The sequence below is a fragment of the Haemaphysalis longicornis genome, unplaced genomic scaffold, assembly GCF_048455015.1.
Source record: "Haemaphysalis longicornis isolate Haplotype H1 unplaced genomic scaffold, Haemaphysalis longicornis Haplotype H1 scaffold_37, whole genome shotgun sequence".
NCBI lineage: Eukaryota > Metazoa > Arthropoda > Arachnida > Ixodida > Ixodidae > Haemaphysalis > Haemaphysalis longicornis.
Window position 1 is genome coordinate 2,819,292 of NW_027526355.1, and position 24,582 is coordinate 2,843,873.

Genomic DNA, 24,582 nt, shown 5'->3' on the forward strand with positions numbered 1-24,582 from the left:
GGATCTTTGTGCCGCTCCTTGTTTCTTGAACTGCTCTTGTGCGCTTTACTGCTCGATGAGGACGAGGGCTTGCGGGAACTGCCACTTGTGCTGTTGCTGCTGCGACTTTTGCTCAACTTGCTTTTGGACTGGCTGCGTTTCTGCTCAACTATTGGAGAAGCAGCTTGCTTGCATTTCGGAGAGGGGCTGTAGGTGTTTGGAACATCATCTTGGCAAGATAGTGGTAACCACGGCTCCTCTTCTGGGAGTGGCAAACGCTGGAGGCCTGCTGATCTGTGATGTCCAGGCATGTGGTGATTGAAAGAGGGCCCCTGGATCATAACAGCATTCGACATCCTGGGCAACAGTCGTTCATGGCACCGAACAATCGTTCCTGTGGGTGCGTGGCGAATTTCAGTTGGCATGGGTGGCTGAAACACCAATTGTGCATGGCTTGCAGAAAACCAGTCTTCACCTAATATAAGTGGCACAGCATTATTATGGAGGGCGGCTGCTTCAACCAAGGCGGTGATAGGTCCGACAGAAACCTTCAAACATACGGCACCAGCTGGAGCTACTGTTTCTCCACCGACGACGACTAGAGGGGGTCTAGTCCAGGGCAAGAGGGGCAAAGAGCTGACCAGGCAGCGGTTAACAAGCGTCACTTTCGATCCACTGTCGGGAAATGCATCCACTTGACCAATCCCAGCAATTGTGGTGGTAACAAGGGCACACTGGACCAGTGATCCATCGAGGGTTTCCGAAGGGGTACTGTGGAGAGCTGGGGAAGAATGTGTACTAGACGTTGGAGCGGTAGCTCTAGATGGACACTTGGATGCGAGATGTCCTTTTTGGCGGCATTGGAAGCACACAGCTTCGGCCAAGTTCTGTCCAGGACGGTAGGCAGGAGCGCCATGTTTAGCGGAGATGGTGTGGTATCGGAACTCTTGTTGGTCTGGTGGCAGGGCTGAAATTCGCTGTGGCCGGCTCGTTCTGTCTGACACAGCCTGAGGATTCATGTACGCTGAGTTGCGGGAAGGCGACTGTAGGCTTGGAGTGGGTGGTGTGGCGTTTAGATACCCTGGGCGTGAAAATGGAATGGCCGAATGGCTCAGTGTTTGATCAAGCTGAGTGACAATGTCCATATATGCTGCGACGGGCGCTGGGCGTTGTGCTGCTATAGTAGTGGCCAGGTTCGAGTCGGCAATGCCTTGAAGGGCGTACTCTATGCGCTGAGTGTCCGAGAGAGTGACTGGGCATCCAGAAATGAGCTTCAGCTTTGCCAGAGAGTAGTTGACAAGATTCTCTTCGTGTGCTTGCACGCGACAAGTAACTGCTTGTTGCCACTGCAGCAAGGTCTGCTTGGCGCTGAATTGATCTAGGAACGCTTGCCTGAACGTTTCCCACGTCGGGCATTGACGGCCAATGACAGCTTTCCAATCAGCGGCCGCTCCACGAAGTTTGCCCATGGCGACGGCGAGTAGTGTTGAAGGCTGCCACGAAGCAAGGTTTTGAGTTCGCTCCAACTCTTCAATCCAGTGGGACGCTGAAATGCCGCCGTCCCCACTGTAAGTAGGAAGCGATGCGGACAGGTCTGGAAGAGTTGTGACTTGAACAGGGACTGCAACGCGTTGCGACACATGAAGGAGCTGCTGAAGTAAACCTGTCAGCAACTCGGTAGTTTGTGCTGCATCGGAGCTCGGCGGAGGCGGTGCTGTGTCAGGGCGCTGGGTGGACGCCGCGGAGTCTGGGGAAATGGGCGTGGCTGAGCGGTTTTGAGCGATGTCGGCGATAAGGCGGTTTATTACTTCTTCCTTCGGCCCGGTAGCGTCCAGATTTCGGCGAGCCAACTCTTCACGGAGATAATCTGCTGTAAAGCCTGCGAGGTCCTCTGGCGTAGCCTCGTTCCAATTCACGAGCGGCATGGCGGTACAAGGCAGCAAACTGGTTACGAGACGAGAGGGCGAGTAGGGCGAACGGTTTGGGCACTGAAGGCAGGTTACTTCATCGGGCGGGCAGGCGCCAACACGACAGTCGGCGAAACACAGGGCGAAGCGCGAAATGGCTCCGGCGAAGTGGGCGGTAGCACCTGCACACGGAGGGAGCGCTGGGCGACGAAACTTCACGGGGCGATGCTCCAGGCACGGTTCGGGGTCGACTGCGCCAGTTGTGAGGGGCGACGCGGGCCAGCGAGGGCCCGAGACGCGACCAAGGCACTCGAAGGCAGAAAACTAACTTTATTAGCGAGGCAAGACGCCTCGAGGAGCCTCTCAAGCTACTACCGCCGGCCGCGCGCCGCACACTCGCTCTCCTCGGCTTCGTGCTCGCTTTCGATGTGGCAGGCAGGTGTCGCCGTAGTCTGTGCGCTTGCGGCGCTGGCTTCTGATGTGTCGGGCAGGTGTCGCTAGTAGTCGGTGCGCTGGCTCACAGTACCCCCTGCGCACCGCCTTCAGCAGGCGAACGTGGCCGGGATGCCCTGCACTAACAAGGGCGGGACTGGCGGCCAGTTGCGTGTTGCGGCATATGTGCCCTCTCCAGATGATGACAATATGGCGGTGTCATCGGAACCGCACCATGCGTCATCGTCACCACGACGGTCGCCCGGCAACTGCCTCACTCACGCTGGGCGACAGCCACCACCAGCGCCACTCGTCGCTCCTTGGAGGGGCACCCATCGAGTACCACGCTAGGTGTACACCTGAGCAGCGCCATCATGGTCGTTATACCTGCCGGCTGGCTGCTCAACCCGCATGTCATCCTGGCTGGTACCCCCTTTGTGGAGCTGCTATCTCGCGCCACGGTGAGGTCGTCGCGGCACTGGTGCCCAACATCTTCTCTCCTTGATTGACCACAACGGCCGTTTCCCAGAAAAAAACGTTTGTGCTCCCATCGCCGAACTTTGCACAAGCACCGCGGAACTGAGTCTCCCGAATTTTTGTAGAAATATTACTTTCGTATCTTAGCGTAGTTTGTAGCATGCCTGTGTCTTCTCTTTTGCCCTAATTCTTTGTCGTCGTAGTGTGTTTTTTTTTTCTTTTTTTTGTAATCCTATGTTGCATAGTGTCGTCCTGCATGCATATTTTATTACCATTATTGTTATTATTATAGTGTCGCATTCATTGTAATTTTATATTTCAATAGCTTCATTTTCTGCGTGCAAATGGAAGCGATTAGTATGTATTATGTCTCTCAGTGTCGCGTGTAGTTTTCCTGTGTGTATCATTCGTGCTGGAGGGGGGTAGTGTTGTTAGTGTAGTTTGTAAATATTTTGTATGGGCTGGGGACTGAGACTGCCCTGTGCATGCATACTTTTCTACTCTTCGCCGTCTTTTGCAAGCCTGGGCGATGGCCGGTCAACTCTTCTCAGACCGGCGAGGGCATTTAAGGAGAGGAGAGTGTGGGGATCCTGACGAACAAGCCATTGCGCGATCACTGGGTTTCTGGCGTTGCGCGGCACTTTTCCCCTCTTTCTCCAAAATGCCGGCTCGTCCCGGCGCCACTGTGCACAGCCGAGCCGTCTTCTTAAACTCCTGCCTGAGGTGAAGGCTGCAGCGACCGTTGGGGCTATAAAACACAGTCACGCAGCGGGAGCTCCGCCCTGTTAGTCGAGCTAACCTCACCTCATCGGTCCGTTTGAACGATTCGCGAACCCCCCTCTCGCCGGGACGCGAACGCGCGCCCTGCGCGGGGGTCCGTTCGGGGAGACGCTTCCAGGACGCCGAAGGCGTTGGCGGAAGGTATGTGACGCTTTCTTTCCCAGCCGGCTGCAACTCTGTTGCGCCGGCGAAAGACCACCAGCCCTTCTGGCTGCGGCCCGTGCCTGAGGCTGCTCCTGTTGCCCCTACGCTTGCATATAGTAAGGCCGTATCTACCACTCGACGATCACGCCGTGCGGTACGCGCCTGTGAGTGAATGGGCCCCGTCTCCCTCGCTGCTGCGAGCCGATCTGGCCAGCACGGCGATGCGCGCGCGCACAACGTGCGCTCACCCCGGAATTTGCCCTTACCGAAGAGCCCACTGGCTTTGCGCCGACGACGCGCACACTTGCGCGTGGCGCCCCATCGCCTCTTTCACCTCAAGGGAAGTGCGTACTTGTACTTTAAATTGTGTAACTGGGACGTTAATGTAAAATAAACGTCTTCCCTCCGTACCCTGGGCATATTCCTTTGTCGTCCCCTTCACCACCTGCACAACCGAGGCGGTGTAAGTTGGCGCGACGGCGTTTCAGTATCGTGAGCGTGCTCAAACAGCTCAAACCCGCGGTGTTTCCTCGCAGTGTCCATGAGTGAATGCCTTGTGCAATGCTAGGGTTATGCATATTGTGAGATAGAGATACCACAACATTCAATTCCGCGCCGTCCACTTAGCCCAACACTCCGCCAGGGGCCAAAGACTCCAGATCGCCGTCTATAGAAAGGGGGCGGGAGGGGCGGGTGAGGGACAATTAAAAAGGCCTCCACCTTTTATTTCTCGCATTCCTGTCTCGGGTAAAATAAAGTTGTTCACTCACTACCCTCGCCACTGCCCACGTCAATAAAATTAACAGTATTCTACTGTCCCAGCTATGACGGCAAGTCCGGTACCATTACCACTGCTTCCTGGCCGCTTGCTCGTTGAAATCTGCTTTGGGACTGGTCTGCCCACACTAGGAGCCCAACTGAATTCTGATGGGTTGCACACACATTCTTCACTTCCCACAAGAAAATAGAAGGACACGGTTGGACCTTATATGAGCGATGTACAGAGGCTGACTTTGGCGAGAAGTGTCGCATGGTGTGCTCTCGAGAGTGACCAAGGCAGGTATCGTGTTGATTGTGTTAATTTTAGAGAAGCCTCCTCCTACTAATTCTGAAGGTATCATGACTGTTGTTCGCCATCTTGTGAGCATCAACTTTCGGCTTATAAAATCGGACATATAGATGCCAGACGAGATGTCGGTGAAGGCGATGATAGCTGTAAGGAGTTTGATTGAATATCAGGTATGCTTGGAAGCAGCTAAAAAACGAGCACTCAGGTTGTTAAAACGTGGGGGCTTGGACGTTTCAAGAGGTCTTTTTATGCTATGCAGATCAATATGGTGGTCTTATCTTTCTCTCATACAAAGCTTTATTTCCTTTTTGTAGATGAACCCTTTGCTGTGTTAAATTCAGAAGCTGTAATTTAATTTCTGCGTTCTGATAGGAAACAAGACTTAAGTGGATTTAGCGTAGACATAAAGTATCTATGCTATTTTTATCAGACGATAAGTTAATAAATTATGTGGAGGAAAGAAGTATTCCGGATAATGATAAGGTTGCAATTCTGAATTTATCTCTCAAGCCTGTAGAATCGTTTGAGGAACTTTTTTTGTATAAGAAATGCATTTGTTGGCTTTAACGGTGAGGTATTTCAGATATCGCCAGGTCCTATAGGAACAAAAGTTGCCCGAGGTGCTAAGTTTTATTTTCTTGGCCGCAATATGTCACAAAGTTGAAGTGAAAGTTTTGAGATGGGTTGAAAGAATTGTCCACTGCGTTCATGAACCTTGTGTTATTTGCAGCTACGAGCACATTAACGCCTATACAATAGCTCTTAACAGGCTTCAGGGGCATTACGGTTATTTAAATTTCCCACGTTACGCAACAACAGGAATCAACCTGCAGTTATTTGAATTCACTTTATCTTTCACCTCGAACCACACCTCCAATTAGGTGTAAACCCCATCAGAACATCTTGTTTCGATAAATATTTTATACATCTTGTTCAGATCATTAATTTTATATCATCGTATAATGTACGATAATTCGACATTGAGATAATTCGCACGTTTTTTTCTTCCCTAGAGATCCTAATTAACAAACTTTGACTGTAGTGATGCCCTACACGTACATGGGCTGTCACAACGTATGATCAAGGTACGCAGCTTATATGCCGTAAATGTTTTTTTTCTAAAACTCGGCCGAGTGTGTCCTGCGGTTCAACGCATGCACAAAAACAAAAATGACAGCTTGGCTAGTAATTGTGACATGCGCCATACCCTCCAATTTGTAGAGTGTATGAAGGGAATGACTTGAATATCAGAAACCCTTGCCGTGTGAACGCGTGTATATGGTACAGTCGGAAAAGTGCGTGAATTTTAGACTCCTCGAGCATCATTCAGCGCTAAAACGTAAGATCTCCGTCCACTGTCACTCAAGCGGACAAAATGCAAATGCATGATATTCTTCAGTGACACAGTGCAATGATATCAACACGGTGATAAAACAAGAGAAGTAGTGAAAGCCTTAAACATAAAAACTTTTGGGGTGAATGCATAAGCCACCTATGCATAAGCCACCCACCCATGCCTGTTAGATAGACCAGTTAGTTTCCTATGTTCAAAGCTGTGAGTTCGTTAGGTCTGCTAAAAGGTTGTAGTTGTTTATTGATACACAGAATGAATGTGCATGGAAAGATGTATGTGTATATGTGTGTGTTAGATAAAAAACACTTTCGTTAAAAGTCAGCGCCTCTACCGTCACGCTTTCTTGCCCCGTCTTGATAGTTTAGTTTAATATGCAACCGTACCAACTAGCTAGGCTTTTCTTCCTTTTGCGTTTTCATTCAAAACCACGTTTATTGGTGTAAAAGGTTGGCGAACTGGTACTTGCTGCATCGTTGCTTTTCGTTTTATTTGCGGATGAAACTGTAAAAATGGACTGTTTTTGAAGATGTATTTATTTTTGCGCCATATTTAACACAGGTGCCCCATGTGTAACCTTTCTATACTATCTACGTTCAAGGGGCACGTAGCTTGTAATACAGCGGTCCTATAATTTTTCGCACGCTTTCCATTCCCAGCACTTCGCTACTACAGTATACTTTTTTTTTCGTGGAGTGGCAACATGCTTAAAATGGCCCGAGTGCCGGATTTCCAGAAAGGAGAAATTCTACGCCTCTCGCAAAAAGGTTATTGAAGACAGCACATCAGCTCATTTGTGAACCGCTTTCTGCGGAAAGTAAACAGGATTATGCAAGCTTTAAAATGAGAAGGCTGTGTTGGCAATGGACACTGCGCGCCTCCGCTCATAGCCAAACAAGGGTGAAGCAGGCGTTGCTTGCTGAGAGTTTCTCTTAGGCCATAGAAATCCGATAGGATCTGGATGTCGGTGCGCACAATGCTTGTATCCGATGCAGTTTACGAAACGCTAGTCTGGGAAGAGTGCCATTTCCGTTCGAAACCCACTTTGGACTCCGGCCATGAATAAAAACTATTAAAGGTTTCAAGAGGAGCAGATAGTTTAGCACTGTTTAACTTCTCAGGGAAGGATACAAATTCACAATGAGTTTTACCGAACATAAAAAGTGAACTTTGGACTTACCTTTTACCATAGTCTCCATATCTGCTTCATGAGAAAGTAGCTGAGGGTCGATTATAGGGTGGTCGAATGGATTCGCACTTTTCAGTTTTATAAACCCGCTTGCCTTCGGACGCAGAAGTATTGGAGCAACAGACATGAAGTAGCTTCTTAGCCAAACGTGGTAAATTGTGGGGCATTGCTGGAATAAAACAAGAAACATTGTAAATTTATAGAGGGTGTACCTATTTACAACGCCTAGGGGGACAGTTGGTAGAGGGCTATTCATATCTTTGATTGGTCCTTACTGTTGATCGTGCATCTATAGGAGTGGAAGTGGCAAGGGTAATGTTGCTCTGACAATTGATCAAAGTTTCAAAATTTGTGTGGTTAACAGCCAAACAATTTCTCGTCTATGCGCACAAATAATTGGTAGACTAACTCCTATGAGGATCCGCGAGGGTACTTCGTCAAGCATATGTTTGGCTCAAAATGGTACAAAGAACGCGGGTACGACATCGGCGCTTATTCGACGCATTGAGCGCCGAGCCATGTCGTTCGCCAAGTTGGCCTACAAAATCGCGAATATACATAACGAACAGAAATACGGGAAGTCTTTTGCCAGCTGTTTAGAATTGTGCATTGTTGTGGCAAGCTGGCACAGCGGTCTCCACCCTGGAGGTATTTCGCTGTTAATAACGTGATTATATAGCAGTGTTTTAATGCTTGGAGAAATACTTCCTTTCAACTAACCTTTTATAGTTGTAAATTGCGAGTAGTACCGAGCACGGCGTGAACTGTTCCGCGGCCCGTGTCAGATATGGAGATTACTATTTAAGTCTGGCCTGACAGGTAAGAAGTATGAATCAATGTTAACAGACACCGATGACTAAAAGCGCCATAAACACAGGTAAGTGTAGAAGCCCAGCAACGTGCACCCACAAAGGCAATATAGGCGTAGGGAGCTCTAATAAGCTACAGTGAGACGCCCTCCTCGCGGGGACACGGGGTGAACTTAGTATCGCCTTTTTACATGCGGAAAAAGGGTGGCGATTGCCGTTTTTCGTACTCCTGTATGAAACTCCTCTACTAAACTCCTGTTTTTCGCACTCCTGTACATTGCTTGTCTTTGCTAAATTACTTTTGTAAAAATGCTTAAAATAAGCCCTGCTATTAGCACTACCAGGGAGCGGTCTGATTTTACTGCCGTAGAGGTTATTTCTTTGTATTTTGTTTTCATTACGGAAAAACAACAGTTGACAATTATGCCTTCTTTCCTGAAATTTTTTTCTGAAAATAAGAAATCTTTTCATTCAGGCCAATTGTTGTGACGAGAAAAAATTCCAGCCGTTGCACTGATTGTGAAAGCTGTGGGAAGTGCAGAGCAGTGATTCGCAATAATGGGCTGTAGAGCCGTTATCCCTTCACTGCTACCACCCATCACGCTCTTTGCCGCAATGTCTCACTTCTCTCTTGATGAATGGAACGGAGGTTTGTACAATGCTATTTAAATTTCCCGCTTTCGCCGTGCTATCACGCCCCCTGCCTTAAATTGCGCCAGCGGGAGTTCTGTTGTTTTTGTGGTTGCTTTTCGTCCAACACGTGCCGGCGCCGCCGGCGCCTTAGTGCGCAGTTTGGAGCGCGCCATTGGTTTCTTTCACTGCCACGTTTCTTTTTTCGCTTAGTAAAAACCAACCCAACGAGCGGTTTTAACAAAACAAAAGCGGGCACTGCCCGTTAAATACGTATATTCTCCCTAAAATGTACCTGCAGTTTTCTTTGCGCTAAAGAACGGGGAGATGTATGACAAGTGCCAGAGGTTCACGAGTTTCGAATGGTGATGACAGTATAAACCACTTATTTTGGAAGCCTTTGTGGGACGCTGCTACGAGGGTACCTCGTGGGGCTCTACTTGAGCCAGCAAGCAAGCTACGAAGGCAAGGCGAGCCCCTTAAATTCTGCGCACTTAAAACACGGGTTTTAAGTGCACAAAGATAAAAACATCTATTGTCTTCCATTCTGATACGGGGACAAAATGCAAGTACAAGATCAAACTCCTAATTCTCTTTTCCAATGACTCACAGTGTTTGGCATAGAAAAGAAATTTGTTTAAAGGTATTAATTGTTTTACCTCTGGGGTAAGTCCTTTACGGCAATACGGGTACATCTTCGGCAGTTCAATAGGTTTCGGGTACTCCGAAACCATTAAAAATTGAATATCTGGAAATCTTGGGTCAGAGTTTTCAGTGTTTATGAAGGCGACTGAATCTGCCCCTGAAGGGTATATTAGAGATCCTGAAAATGTAAAATGTCATTAGCACCATACCGAGCACCACTTGTCCAATTACAGCCTTTATACCTTGCAGTGAACTGCGGCCTTGCTGCTACCCGGAGGCGGGCAGACGCTGAGACCACATATGAAATGAACATGTTTATTCACCGTTCCCTGGTCCTTGGTATCGCAGCACCTCCGCATCACGCAGTTCGTAGTCCACTGCCCCCCAGTGCGCAGGATGCAACGCTCTTTTATAGCTGTCACACGCGCCCGGCGCCTGCGCACTGCTGGCATTTCATGTTCCCCGCCATACGTCCCGGTTGTTTGGGGGTGGTGCCCACAACCTCTACCTTGACTACATCTCTATAAACTATGTATATGCAACTACATTGTATACACCGTACATCTCGACTTTATTTGAAGGTAAATTTAGTTTTCTAGCGAAGAGGGTGGTTAAAGATACAAAATTTGTTTGAATATAACGACACCTAGCGCACGTGTTTTGTTATTATGCACATCTCACTACCTACTTTTTCTGTCAGCGGTTACCTGATAAGCTCGAAAGCCTTTGATTTAGAAAGGAGTGTCACTAAAACAGTAGGTATTTTGCGATCAATGCCGAATACATTTTATTCGGCTTTTAAAGCCCCAGTGACTTACAAATGCTCCAACAGGTACATGACGATATTGCCTGCAAAATGACATACAATGGTATGTCTGCATGTTGTCTCGCGGTCCTTCATTTTTGTCAATGTCAAGCTAACGCAGTGTTTTATTAGTTATTTCCTGCTACTCCGAGTATGTGTCTCTTCCTTCGCTTTCATTTATTTATCTTACGGCGCGAAAGCAGCAGCACGTAGACTGGAACACGCCACAGAAGGGTTCTACGAGGCTGGTGCACACCTGTACTAGCGTGTTATCAGGAGCGGCTTATCCGTGGTTCAACGGGTTCAAATGAACCGGGCCCCCCTGGCGCAGGACCCCCCCCCCACGAGAGCTAATAAAAATGGCAGACATCGCACTCGCCTACTCCTCAAGAAGTACGGCGCCAATGCCGATGCCTACTACACTGACACAGCTCCACTGCGCACCTACCCAGCCCATGCCGTAGCAGCAATACACTCAAACAATGTCATCAGAGCTTCCGCCACAATAGCAGTGAGATCCACCGATACCGCCGGGTAGGCTGCACTCAATTTTGCCATCACCAACTCGCCATCATGGGACATTATAATACTGACCGACTCCCAATCTGCTTGCTGCCGCTACGCTACGGGACAAATCACTCGCGTCAGCTCCAACATCCTAGCAAACCGACAAACACTCCCGACGAACCGCATAGTGCGGCTTCCTAGCCGCACATTTCTCCTTTGGGACGAGGTGGCGCACGCCACCACCCGCGACCTCTTACCGCCAATTCCCAGAAGACACCAGTGAAGTACCTACTGGCCCGCGTGAAGTACCTACTGGCCCTTCACCCCTTACCCCCACTTACACTGACATCCTAAGCCACTACCGGAACATTCCACGACTCTATCGTCCCCACATCCCTTCATCACAAACACCGATGCATGCGTATGGCGCCGCCTACAAACCGATACGTACCACTACCACACCCGCCTTCACTATGTCTCCCCACCCTCTACTGAATCAACAGGTCGTTCTGCAACTCTTCCACCTAGTCTAGACAGGTCCGTCCGATCCTCCTCTCCCCGCCCCTCTCGCCTCATTTCCTGAGCATTGGTAACGCGTGCTGCGCAGAAGCCAGCTCGAAGAACAGCATGTCATCATACCCGGGCGAAGACTGTAGCTACGCCCCACCGCCTACCGGAATAGGATGGTCACTCATAGCTCCACTTCAGACCCAACTACCTTACCCTATTTTTTTTCTCAAAAAGCGGTTTCAACAACAACAAGGAGCTGTTTGTTCAGTTCGAAAACGTTTAAGCCTCCTGCTGATTTCCCCTAGTTGAAACAGAGAATATCTTTTACCATAACGAATGCTTCGAAAAGGCTGTTCCTTGCATAATGTGCACAATATTGAAGTCAGCTCACAGTTTTAGTCTGAGGTAAAAGCGTCGCACTCGCCCAAAACTATGCATTGCTTAGGGCGACGCAGCTGACCCAGCTTATGGACAGAAAGAGCAGCCGGAGTAGGATTTTTTGAATGTTCACTGTTTAAGACCTCATCAACAAACTTCCCCAACCAAAGGCAGCAAAATGCTAGTACAAACATGCATACTTTTTTTTTCTCTAACGATGAATAAAAAGTGAAAGCATGGCAATAAATATACATGACCTATGTCAAGGTAGAATTCCTGCGAAACATATAACGTTTTTTGGAGAATTGTACAGATGTTTGTTAAAAGGTAAATTTATAGCTCAACTTATGAGCAGAAAAGGCGTGCGCAATATGAATGGGCTTCCTTCACTTATAAAAGTGGGTATTGCATGCAGAAATGTAATTGTATTACCGATTTCAAAGTGAGAGATCAGATCCCAAATTAAATTATGTATAGTTTTTTATTCGATAGTACTGTCAAATATATATATATATATATATATATATATATATATATATATATATATATATATATATATATATATCAAGGTTGCAGTCGTCATTGCCAGTGCTATTCGGCTTTTTTTTTTTTTTCGAAATATATAATAGGGCCGAATGACGTGTGCTTGTCACGTTTCTTTGATTCATTGATAAATAAGCGAAAATATAAGTCGAGAAAAAATCCGCCGTTTTCCGGGAGCGGGACTCGAACCCACATCTCCGCATAACCGGTGCGGTGCGTTAACCAATTACGCTATCCCCACAGCGGCTTCTCTCTCGACTTTAAAGCGGGGGTTTATATTTACAAGAGCTCTGAGGCCGGTCAACTAGCGCCGCCCCTCGACTACCGCGGGAGACGTAGAACGTCTTCTTTCCCAGCGGCCGCCACGTAGAACGTGGTCGGAGGTCGGGGTTAGCAATTGGCATATCCGAACTGCTGGAGCCAGTGCCTCGTAATGCATGTAGCAGAACAGAGAGATACGGGACGAGGGACTCGGTAAAGATACATATCAAGGTTGCAGTCGTCATTGCCAGTGCTATTCGGCTTTTTTTTTTTTTCGAAATATATAATAGGGCCGAATGACGTGTGCTTGTCACGTTTCTTTGATTCATTGATAAATAAGCGAAAATATAAGTCGAGAAAAAATCCGCCGTTTTCCGGGAGCGGGACTCGAACCCACATCTCCGCATAACCGGTGCGGTGCGTTAACCAATTACGCTATCCCCACAGCGGCTTCTCTCTCGACTTTAAAGCGGGGGTTTATATTTACAAGAGCTCTGAGGCCGGTCAACTAGCGCCGCCCCTCGACTACCGCGGGAGACGTAGAACGTCTTCTTTCCCAGCGGCCGCCACGTAGAACGTGGTCGGAGGTCGGGGTTAGCAATTGGCATATCCGAACTGCTGGAGCCAGTGCCTCGTAATGCATGTAGCAGAACAGAGAGATACGGGACGAGGGACTCGGTAAAGATACATATCAAGGTTGCAGTCGTCATTGCCAGTGCTATTCGGCTTTTTTTTTTTTCGAAATATATAATAGGGCCGAATGACGTGTGCTTGTCACGTTTCTTTGATTCATTGATAAATAAGCGAAAATATAAGTCGAGAAAAAATCCGCCGTTTTCCGGGAGCGGGACTCGAACCCACATCTCCGCATAACCGGTGCGGTGCGTTAACCAATTACGCTATCCCCACAGCGGCTTCTCTCTCGACTTTAAAGCGGGGGTTTATATTTACAAGAGCTCTGAGGCCGGTCAACTAGCGCCGCCCCTCGACTACCGCGGGAGACGTAGAACGTCTTCTTTCCCAGCGGCCGCCACGTAGAACGTGGTCGGAGGTCGGGGTTAGCAATTGGCATATCCGAACTGCTGGAGCCAGTGCCTCGTAATGCATGTAGCAGAACAGAGAGATACGGGACGAGGGACTCGGTAAAGATACATATCAAGGTTGCAGTCGTCATTGCCAGTGCTATTCGGCTTTTTTTTTTTTTTTTTTCGAAATATATAATAGGGCCGAATGACGTGTGCTTGTCACGTTTCTTTGATTCATTGATAAATAAGCGAAAATATAAGTCGAGAAAAAATCCGCCGTTTTCCGGGAGCGGGACTCGAACCCACATCTCCGCATAACCGGTGCGGTGCGTTAACCAATTACGCTATCCCCACAGCGGCTTCTCTCTCGACTTTAAAGCGGGGGTTTATATTTACAAGAGCTCTGAGGCCGGTCAACTAGCGCCGCCCCTCGACTACCGCGGGAGACGTAGAACGTCTTCTTTCCCAGCGGCCGCCACGTAGAACGTGGTCGGAGGTCGGGGTTAGCAATTGGCATATCCGAACTGCTGGAGCCAGTGCCTCGTAATGCATGTAGCAGAACAGAGAGATACGGGACGAGGGACTCGGTAAAGATACATATCAAGGTTGCAGTCGTCATTGCCAGTGCTATTCGGCTTTTTTTTTTTTTTTTTTCTTTTTCGAAATATATAATAGGGCCGAATGACGTGTGCTTGTCACGTTTCTTTGATTCATTGATAAATAAGCGAAAATATAAGTCGAGAAAAAATCCGCCGTTTTCCGGGAGCGGGACTCGAACCCACATCTCCGCATAACCGGTGCGGTGCGTTAACCAATTACGCTATCCCCACAGCGGCTTCTCTCTCGACTTTAAAGCGGGGGTTTATATTTACAAGAGCTCTGAGGCCGGTCAACTAGCGCCGCCCCTCGACTACCGCGGGAGACGTAGAACGTCTTCTTTCCCAGCGGCCGCCACGTAGAACGTGGTCGGAGGTCGGGGTTAGCAATTGGCATATCCGAACTGCTGGAGCCAGTGCCTCGTAATGCATGTAGCAGAACAGAGAGATACGGGACGAGGGACTCGGTAAAGATACATATCAAGGTTGCAGTCGTCATTGCCAGTGCTATTCGGCTTTTTTTTTTTTTCGAAATATATAATAGGGCCGAATGACGTGTGCTTGTCACGTTTCTTTGATTCATTGATAAATAAGCGAAAATATAAGTCGAGAAAAAATCCGCCGTTTTCCGGGAGCGGGACTCGAACCCACATCTCCGCATAACCGGTGCGGTGCGTTAACCAATTACGCTATCCCCACAGCGGCTTCTCTCTCGACTTTAAAGCGGGGGTTTATATTTACAAGAGCTCTGAGGCCGGTCAACTAGCGCCGCCCCTCGACTACCGCGGGAGACGTAGAACGTCTTCTTTCCCAGCGGCCGCCACGTAGAACGTGGTCGGAGGTCGGGGTTAGCAATTGGCATATCCGAACTGCTGGAGCCAGTGCCTCGTAATGCATGTAGCAGAACAGAGAGATACGGGACGAGGGACTCGGTAAAGATACATATCAAGGTTGCAGTCGTCATTGCCAGTGCTATTCGGCTTTTTTTTTTTTTTTTTTTTTTTTTTTCGAAATATATAATAGGGCCGAATGACGTGTGCTTGTCACGTTTCTTTGATTCATTGATAAATAGGCGAAAATATAAGTCGAGAAAAAATCCGCCGTTTTCCGGGAGCGGGACTCGAACCCACATCTCCGCATAACCGGTGCGGTGCGTTAACCAATTACGCTATCCCCACAGCGGCTTCTCTCTCGACTTTAAAGCGGGGGTTTATATTTACAAGAGCTCTGAGGCCGGTCAACTAGCGCCGCCCCTCGACTACCGCGGGAGACGTAGAACGTCTTCTTTCCCAGCGGCCGCCACGTAGAACGTGGTCGGAGGTCGGGGTTAGCAATTGGCATATCCGAACTGCTGGAGCCAGTGCCTCGTAATGCATGTAGCAGAACAGAGAGATACGGGACGAGGGACTCGGTAAAGATACATATCAAGGTTGCAGTCGTCATTGCCAGTGCTATTCGGCTTTTTTTTTTTTTTTTTTTCGAAATATATAATAGGGCCGAATGACGTGTGCTTGTCACGTTTCTTTGATTCATTGATAAATAAGCGAAAATATAAGTCGAGAAAAAATCCGCCGTTTTCCGGGAGCGGGACTCGAGCCCACATCTCCGCATAACCGGTGCGGTGCGTTAACCAATTACGCTATCCCCACAGCGGCTTCTCTCTCGACTTTAAAGCGGGGGTTTATATTTACAAGAGCTCTGAGGCCGGTCAACTAGCGCCGCCCCTCGACTACCGCGGGAGACGTAGAACGTCTTCTTTCCCAGCGGCCGCCACGTAGAACGTGGTCGGAGGTCGGGGTTAGCAATTGGCATATCCGAACTGCTGGAGCCAGTGCCTCGTAATGCATGTAGCAGAACAGAGAGATACGGGACGAGGGACTCGGTAAAGATACATATCAAGGTTGCAGTCGTCATTGCCAGTGCTATTCGGCTTTTTTTTTTTTTTTCGAAATATATAATAGGGCCGAATGACGTGTGCTTGTCACGTTTCTTTGATTCATTGATAAATAAGCGAAAATATAAGTCGAGAAAAAATCCGCCGTTTTCCGGGAGCGGGACTCGAACCCACATCTCCGCATAAGCGGTGCGGTGCGTTAACCAATTACGCTATCCCCACAGCGGCTTCTCTCTCGACTTTAAAGCGGGGGTTTATATTTACAAGAGCTCTGAGGCCGGTCAACTAGCGCCGCCCCTCGAAAAACGGCGGATTTTTTCTCGACTTATATTTTCGCTTATTTATCAATGAATCAAAGAAACGTGACAAGCACACGTCATTCGGCCCTATTATATATTTCGAAAAAAAAAAAAAAAAAGCCGAATAGCACTGGCAATGACGACTGCAACCTTGATATGTATCTTTACCGAGTCCCTCGTCCCGTATCTCTCTGTTCTGCTACATGCATTACGAGGCACTGGCTCCAGCAGTTCGGATATGCCAATTGCTAACCCCGACCTCCGACCACGTTCTACGTGGCGGCCGCTGGGAAAGAAGACGTTCTACGTCTCCCGCGGTAGTCGAGGGGCGGCGCTAGTTGACCGGCCTCAGAGCTCTTGTAAATATAAACCCCCGCTTTAAAGTCGAGAGAGAAGCCGCTGTGGGGATAGCGTAATTGGTTAACGCACCGCACCGGTTATGCGGAGATGTGGGTTCGAGTCCCGCTCCCGGAAAACGGCGGATTTTTTCTCGACTTATATTTTCGCTTATTTATCAATGAATCAAAGAAACGTGACAAGCACACGTCATTCGGCCCTATTATATATTTCGAAAAAAAAAAAAAAAAGCCGAATAGCACTGGCAATGACGACTGCAACCTTGATATGTATCTTTACCGAGTCCCTCGTCCCGTATCTCTCTGTTCTGCTACATGCATTACGAGGCACTGGCTCCAGCAGTTCGGATATGCCAATTGCTAACCCCGACCTCCGACCACGTTCTACGTGGCGGCCGCTGGGAAAGAAGACGCTCTACGTCTCCCGCGGTAGTCGAGGGGCGGCGCTAGTTGACCGGCCTCAGAGCTCTTGTAAATATAAACCCCCGCTTTAAAGTCGAGAGAGAAGCCGCTGTGGGGATAGCGTAATTGGTTAACGCACCGCACCGGTTATGCGGAGATGTGGGTTCGAGTCCCGCTCCCGGAAAACGGCGGATTTTTTCTCGACTTATATTTTCGCTTATTTATCAATGAATCAAAGAAACGTGACAAGCACACGTCATTCGGCCCTATTATATATTTCGAAAAAAAAAAAAAAAAAAAGCCGAATAGCACTGGCAATGACGACTGCAACCTTGATATGTATCTTTACCGAGTCCCTCGTCCCGTATCTCTCTGTTCTGCTACATGCATTACGAGGCACTGGCTCCAGCAGTTCGGATATGCCAATTGCTAACCCCGACCTCCGACCACGTTCTACGTGGCGGCCGCTGGGAAAGAAGACGTTCTACGTCTCCCGCGGTAGTCGAGGGGCGGCGCTAGTTGACCGGCCTCAGAGCTCTTGTAAATATAAACCCCCGCTTTAAAGTCGAGAGAGAAGCCGCTGTGGGGATAGCGTAATTGGTTAACGCACCGCACCGGTTATGCGGAGATGTGGGTTCGAGTCCCGCTCCCGGAAAACGGCGGATTTTTTCTCGACTTATATTTTCGCTTATTTATCAATGAATCAAAGAAACGTGACAAGCACACGTCATTCGGCCCTATTATATATTTCGAAAAAAAAAAAAAAAAAAGCCGAATAGCACTGGCAATGACGACTGCAACCTTGATATGTATCTTTACCGAGTCCCTCGTCCCGTATCTCTCTGTTCTGCTACATGCATTACGAGGCACTGGCTCCAGCAGTTCGGATATGCCAATTGCTAACCCCGACCTCCGACCACGTTCTACGTGGCGGCCGCTGGGAAAGAAGACGTTCTACGTCTCCCGCGGTAGTCGAGGGGCGGCGCTAGTTGACCGGCCTCAGAGCTCTTGTAAATATAAACCCCCGCTTTAAAGTCGAGAGAGAAGCCGCTGTGGGGATAGCGTAATTGGTTAACGCACCGCACCGGTTATGCGGAGATGTGGGTTCGAGTCCCGCTCCCGGAAAACGGCGGATTTTTTCTCGACTTATATTTTCGCTTATTTATCAATGAATCAAAGAAACGTGACAAGCACACGTCATTCGGCCCTATTATATATTTCGAAAAAAAAAAAAAAAAGCCGAATAGCACTGGCAATGACGACTGCAACCTTGATATGTATCTTTACCGAGTCCCTCGTCCCGTATCTATATATATATATATATATATATATATATATATATATATATATATATACAGAAAGAAATGTCGGCAGTCTACAACGCCAAAGAAGGCATAGGGGAAGGTTAGACTATTTTTTTACTGTTAGTGACGTTACATTGTTATTAATTTTTATTAATTACATGAGAAAGAAAGAAAGAAAAACACGCGCCCAGAGTGGGGACCGAACCCACGCCTTTCGATTAGATCTCGAATGCCTTACCAATTCGGCTATCTGGGCGACTGTGTTCTGCTTCACTTTCTGGGGTATTTATATTTACTACAACTGTATCCGACGCTTGAGGGCGGTAGCCAGCGCCACTCAGACTACACGGGGAGAAGGGGACCTTCTTTTTTCAACCCCCGGGGCGTGACGCGAACGTCTACAGCCTGTCATGAGCGGTCAACTGGCGGGAAACCCTCTTATGCTACCTTGGCATCAAGGCTGCCAGAGCCGAGGCCCTCGCTAAGCTTTCGCGCGATAATAGGGTTTGAAAATGTGGGGCTCGTTAGGAAATACACAGGGTGTCGAACCGGAATTTTTTCGGGTTCGGTTCGGGTTCGGGTTCAAGCCTTTCGGGTTCGGTTCGGGTTCAGTTCCAGAGCACCATTCCGTTCCGGTTCGAACCGGTTCGAACCCGCTCGAACCCGCTCGAACCGGTTCAAACGGGTTCAAACGGGTTCGAAGAAGAAAAAAAGTAGGCGTCTTTTTTATGTTAATTTTTTGTGCTCGTTTTTCGTTTCCTTATCAAATCGGCATAACAACAAATTCATAATGAAGGTTTCTTTGCCCAAATCTTTTGTCTTCGCCAAACTAAAGCGACCCTGCAACACGTTTTTCAACATTTGTCTAAATCTTGAGTGCTTGCAGAAAGTAGTCAACCAACGCATTATACTATGGGGTCGCAATGTGCCTCAGCCAAAAATTACTGTTCTCTCCTCGTCAGATAACATAGAAACTTGCTCAAAATATTTTTCTCTCCTTCCCGGTCTTCGCGTTCTTCGACCGCTGAATGACGTCATTACAGCGGTGTAGCGGCTGTTTGCCGGCTTTCCTTAAGTTGCAGAAGAGAACGCATTTGATAGCCATCTAAAAAAAGCCACAAAAGCGAAACACAAACGGAAGGTGTATCCACAGCGACGAGCAAATCACGCACTGTTGCTGTGCTGGCAATAGCTATAGTTTTCGCAGTTCTTCCAGATGCGAAGAAGATTGAAAGCGTTTTCGAAAGTGTTTATTTATTTACTGCTTTTTATTTGTTTATTTGTTTATTTATTTATTTATTTATTTATTTATTTATTTATTTATTTATTTATTTATTTATTTATTTACTGTCGGGTTTAACGCGCCGTCGCAACGCCGACGACAAGGCGCGCCATAGTGGAGGGCTTCGGATTAATTTTGACCACCTGGGGATCTTTACGTGCCACGAAATTTCGGACACACGGACGTTTTCGCTTTTCGCTTCCATCAGAAAAGCGGCCGCCGCGACCGGGAATCTAAACCGCGTCTGTGTGCTCATCAGCGCCGTACGCCTTAGCCACTGAGCCACCGCGGCGAGTTTATCTGAGGTCTAAACACCGTAGAGCGCAGTAGGCAAGACAAGGGACGAAGAGGAACACGGACGTCCCTTGTCTTGCCTACTGCGCTCTACGGTGTTTAGATGGAGTACCAACTAGCTCGTACCCCTACGTTGTTAAATTATCTGAGGTGTTGAAGAGCTCCTTTAACTGTACCCGCAAAATGTTTTCTATGGTAGTGTGACGAGTATGTGGCGCCGACTGCCAACCGTGGCAGGTGGTATTTAGAAAAATTTTCTACTGCTCATCTTTTATCTGCTAACAGAGCTGTTAGAAAGAAAGAATGGCTCTAAAGACTCATTGGACGGCTGGTATAGGACGACATTGGATAGGGAACCACTGGAGATAGGAACTTGCTAATGGCCCTTCAGCGACTGGGGACAGCGATTGGGCTCTAGGAAAGATGATAGCCAAGTGAAGTCACAGGCAGCAGTAATGATCACTTGTAGAGAGAGAGAGAGAGAAAATGAAGTTTAATTCAATCGAGGCAATGTTTAAGAGAGGCGTCCTCATTCGAGGGGGCCGAATAGACAGCTGTTTGATTGATTGATTGTAGGGTTTAACGCGCCGACGCAACGCAGGCGATGAGGCGCGCCGTAGTGGAGGGCTCCGGATTATTTTGACCACCTGGGGATCTTTATCGTGCGCCGAAATCTCGTACACACGGGCGTTTTTGCTTTTCGCCTCCATCAGAAAAGCGGCCGCCGCGGCCGGGAATCGAACCCGCGACCTCGTGCTCAGCAGCGCAACGCCTTAGCCACAGACAGCCGTTTCCATCAAGAACAACTGATCTTCCAGGCCGCAGCTGGCCATGGCTGCCTCCCAATTCTCTATAAAAAATTCCCTCGCACTTCCCCGAGGGGGAGAGTGTGTAAGTGCGAATGCCCTCCCGCTCTCCCGCCCGAAGTGGAGAGGAGGCGCCCAACACCCGCAGTCACTGAGCGGAGAGAGGAGAGTAGCGCCCGCCGTTACGGCAAGGGCTACACGAGCGCCCTCACGCGTCGGAATGCGGAGCGCCCGCTACGCGAGCGAGAGCTCTCCCGCCCGAAGTGGAGAGGAGGCGCCCAACACCCGCAGTCACTGAGCGGAGAGAGGAGGAGGAGAGTAGCGCGTGCCCATCTCCCCCCGTTGCTAGGGAAGACGAGGAGCGCGCGCACCCGCAGCTGTTGCTATGCGGACGACGGCGGCGGACGATTCAGGCTCGCTTAAGAAGTGCATTCGCACTTAAAACGTGAAGGTTGGATGGATCTACGGCACACTAGTCGCAGCCGCCTACTATGTGTATGAGGTTCCCAGGCTCTCCACAGAAGCAACGCAATGGAGAGAGTTGTGTCCCGTCAAAGAGGTGAAGTCTGGCGTTGTGTGGGAAGGTGTATGCCCACAGGGTGCGGAGTAATGTTTCCTGGTTAATCGGTAGCGATTTGTGCGGGGAGGAGTACGTTCTATGGAAGAGGCCAGAGTGCTGAGTAACTTCTTGGTATGTGACTGCAGGATGCATGCACTCCGGCCGGGCCTCATCAGCGCCGGCTAAGCGAGTCAAATCTCGAACCACGAGGTTGGTGATCTTGTTTGCCGTAGATGCCAGTGTGAGCTGGCGCCCATACAATCGTGACTGGTCTCGTTGGTGGTCTCTGATTGATCATCGGAAGTGTTGTAACATGCAATCGACCGTTGGCACCACGCCTGCTAAGGGTCTGTTATGAGAGTTTTGACGCCGCTTTGGCAAAGCGCACGTGCTATCGCCGCTTCCTCAGCTTAGAGGGGGCTGTGTTCGGCGGTTGAGATGCTACACCTGTGGGAGGCTGCACAACGGTAACACAAAGAGAAGGTACTGAAGAATGCTATCGGACGGCTCTTGCATCAAACCAGTTGATCGTCCCTCCCTTTTTTTCTTGCAGTTTAGTTTCTTTCCAACTGTCTCCCTTCATATATACACACGTTTTGAAAACTCTTTGATGAATATACAATATGCATTAGGCAATTAGTCATTAACTTTAGTCCGAGATGTCAATTTTAATATAGCAACGACATAATAGCGCAATACGGGCATAAAGAAAGACCGTTTATAGCATTTAGGCGGTCTTCACATAACTGGCTACTTTGTGCATGACAAAATTTCCTGATTGGTCGAGAAGGAAAACGCTGCAAAATTTCCAAATGCCAAGGACCCCAAAGATATCATGTTTGGTCCGACCGTGGAATCCGCCTTCACTGACCCGCTAATTCTTTTATACAAAATTAATCAACACACCAGTCCCAATAATTCTCATTAGCTCATTCACTCACCTAACTAATTTCAACTTCAACTTCAACTTTATTGAGCATTTCGTACATAGAAATGCGAGGACAAACACAAAAAGCTGCAAAACTGCAGCTTGATGAGGTGTTTGTGCACCTTACGGTTGGCGTGGCAGAGCAGAAACAGGAGTTTAAAGCATACGCACAGGAAATAATCCTAAGAAAATAAATCTCGCCTTAACATGTCGATATTACATACAAGCATAAAAGAAAACATTAAAACGAACTATAGCTCACAGTCTGTAAAAGATACTTATTAAATGATATACATACACGCATATAGGCACTCATAGGTACATAAGGTTACAAAACAAAACAGGGTACACAGGTACATAAAAAGAGAAATATTGAATATGTACGGAACCTGTGTAGACACAAAAAAAGCAAAAGACAAAACTTGAAGAAAAAGTCATGTTATATACAGGTATGCATACACTCATCAAAATCTGCACTACAGAAGTATCCACATAAATAAATACACACAATATTGGCAAAAATCAGTGTACGGTACTTTTTAGATGCTAAAGTTTGCAGGGAATGAAGACAATGCCAATAAAACGCTTGAAAAATATTACAAGTAATTTTGGCTAAACCAAGGTGCCACGAGAGACAACGCTTAATAGATTGTCAGTTAAAAATGTTCTATGTTCAGCAGTAAACGTTTCCTTAAGTCTTCCTTAGAAATTGTATTTATAGCTATGCCACTCTCAGCTAAGTTATTTAAAAGGCGGGAAGTTCGGGATTGCAACCTATCATTGCCATAATTCGTTCTTGAAAACGGCACGAACCATGTACTCCTTCCCCTAATTTCGTACGGTACGTCCAACGGTTTTCTTAAACTACATAGACTTAGATACGCTGCACCGTTGTGTTGCAAGCTATTTTTATACTTTGTTAGAAGATTAAAGTTGTAGATACAGTGGACAGGAAGCAAATTATACTGCAGAAATAGTTCGTTGGTGTGAGAGTCATATGGTACAGTTGCGATATGTCGAATGGCCTTTTTCTGAAATAAATGCAGCTTATTAATATTTTTTGCGGAACTGGTTAACCATACGAGGCTGCAGTAATTGATGTGAGCTGTCCATATAGCATGATAAAGAATAAGTTTAATATTTGATGTAACCACAGGCCGTAACCTACAAAGCACCCCACACGCTCGAGATAAATTAGTGCAGACGTGATAGACATGGGCATCTCATTTTAAAAATCTTAAAAAACAATACCTAAAGTTTTTATTTCACTAACTATACAAATCTTTTCAGATCCGATGTACAAACTGAGGTTTCTGTCAACAAATCTTTGAGCTGGTGAAAATAACACCGCTTTAGTTTTCTTAGTATCTATTTTTAACGAGTATGCTTTAGTCCATTTGTGAAGCTTTCGGAGGGTTATATTTGCTAAATGCAAAAGCTGAGTAGTATCACACGATTGAAAGAAAATGTTGGTATCATCTGCGTAAATAATAAAATGTGCAATGTCAGTAATTTCTACGATATCATTCATATAAATATCGATCAGGATTGGCCCTAGAAGACTGCCTTGCGGAACTCCAGCCCTTACTTCTTGTGAAGAAGAGTTGTGTTCCTTTATTGCTACGACCTGTTGCCGGTTACTTAAATAAGATTGCAAAAAAGTAAAGCCCCCGAAACCCATAATGTTGTAATTTCTAAAGCAATGTTAAACGACTAATTCTATCAAATCCTATGGAAAAGTCTATAAATATAACTAAAGTTACCTTCTTTTCTTCAAATCCCTGGATTATTCATGCTTTTTGGGTTAGCTAATTCGTTGGCATATGTTTACGAAAACCGAACTGTTTTGATGATATAATAGAGTGTTTGTCACAGAAGGACACAAGGTGTTTCGCGATTACTTTTTCTAGCCTTTTAAAATAACTGGAAGTACAGAAACCGGTCTATAATGGGAAAAATTCGTTTTGTCCCCGGATTTAAACAGTAGCGTGACCTTAGCTTGCTGCATCTTTTTTGGAAAAACACCAGTAGTAAGGCATAAGTTATATATATGGCTAAGCGGCGATACAAGAAGGTCCAGTACAAGCTTAATAGGCCGAATCTGAAGCCTATCGATGTCTATGGCCTTGCTATTTTTTAGTGACAAGAAAATCGACCATATTTCCTGAGGCGTTACCGGAGAAAAAAAGGCTCTGTGGGGGTTAGAATCCTTTAGGAAGCTCATAGCGCTTTCATTGTGGGAGCATTGTATAAGATTCGTTAAATAGTGATTAAACTTGGTTGCCAGTTCTTGACCCTTGAGTGGTTTATTATCTACTGTCAATTCAAAGTCGTCGTAAGTGGGTGCAAAAGTTTATTCAATTCCCGCCACATGACATCCCGCCGGGAGGAAGCCTCAGAAAACACATGTTCGAAGTACAT

At 47.4% G+C, this 24,582-nt stretch overlaps 1 protein-coding gene across 1 annotated transcript in view; it reads right to left on the reverse strand.

Annotated features, from left to right (window-relative positions):
* The window catches only part of LOC144178001 (ecdysone oxidase-like), a 132,430-nt gene that overhangs the window by 28,582 nt on the left and 79,266 nt on the right, over window positions 1-24,582 (reverse strand). Inside the window, exons 8-9 of the mRNA XM_077705548.1 lie at window positions 9,427-9,590; window positions 7,320-7,497 (exon numbers count right to left, since the gene is read on the reverse strand). Of these exons, the coding sequence (XP_077561674.1) occupies window positions 7,320-7,497; window positions 9,427-9,590 (342 nt within the window). The remainder of the gene's footprint in view (window positions 1-7,319; window positions 7,498-9,426; window positions 9,591-24,582) is intronic.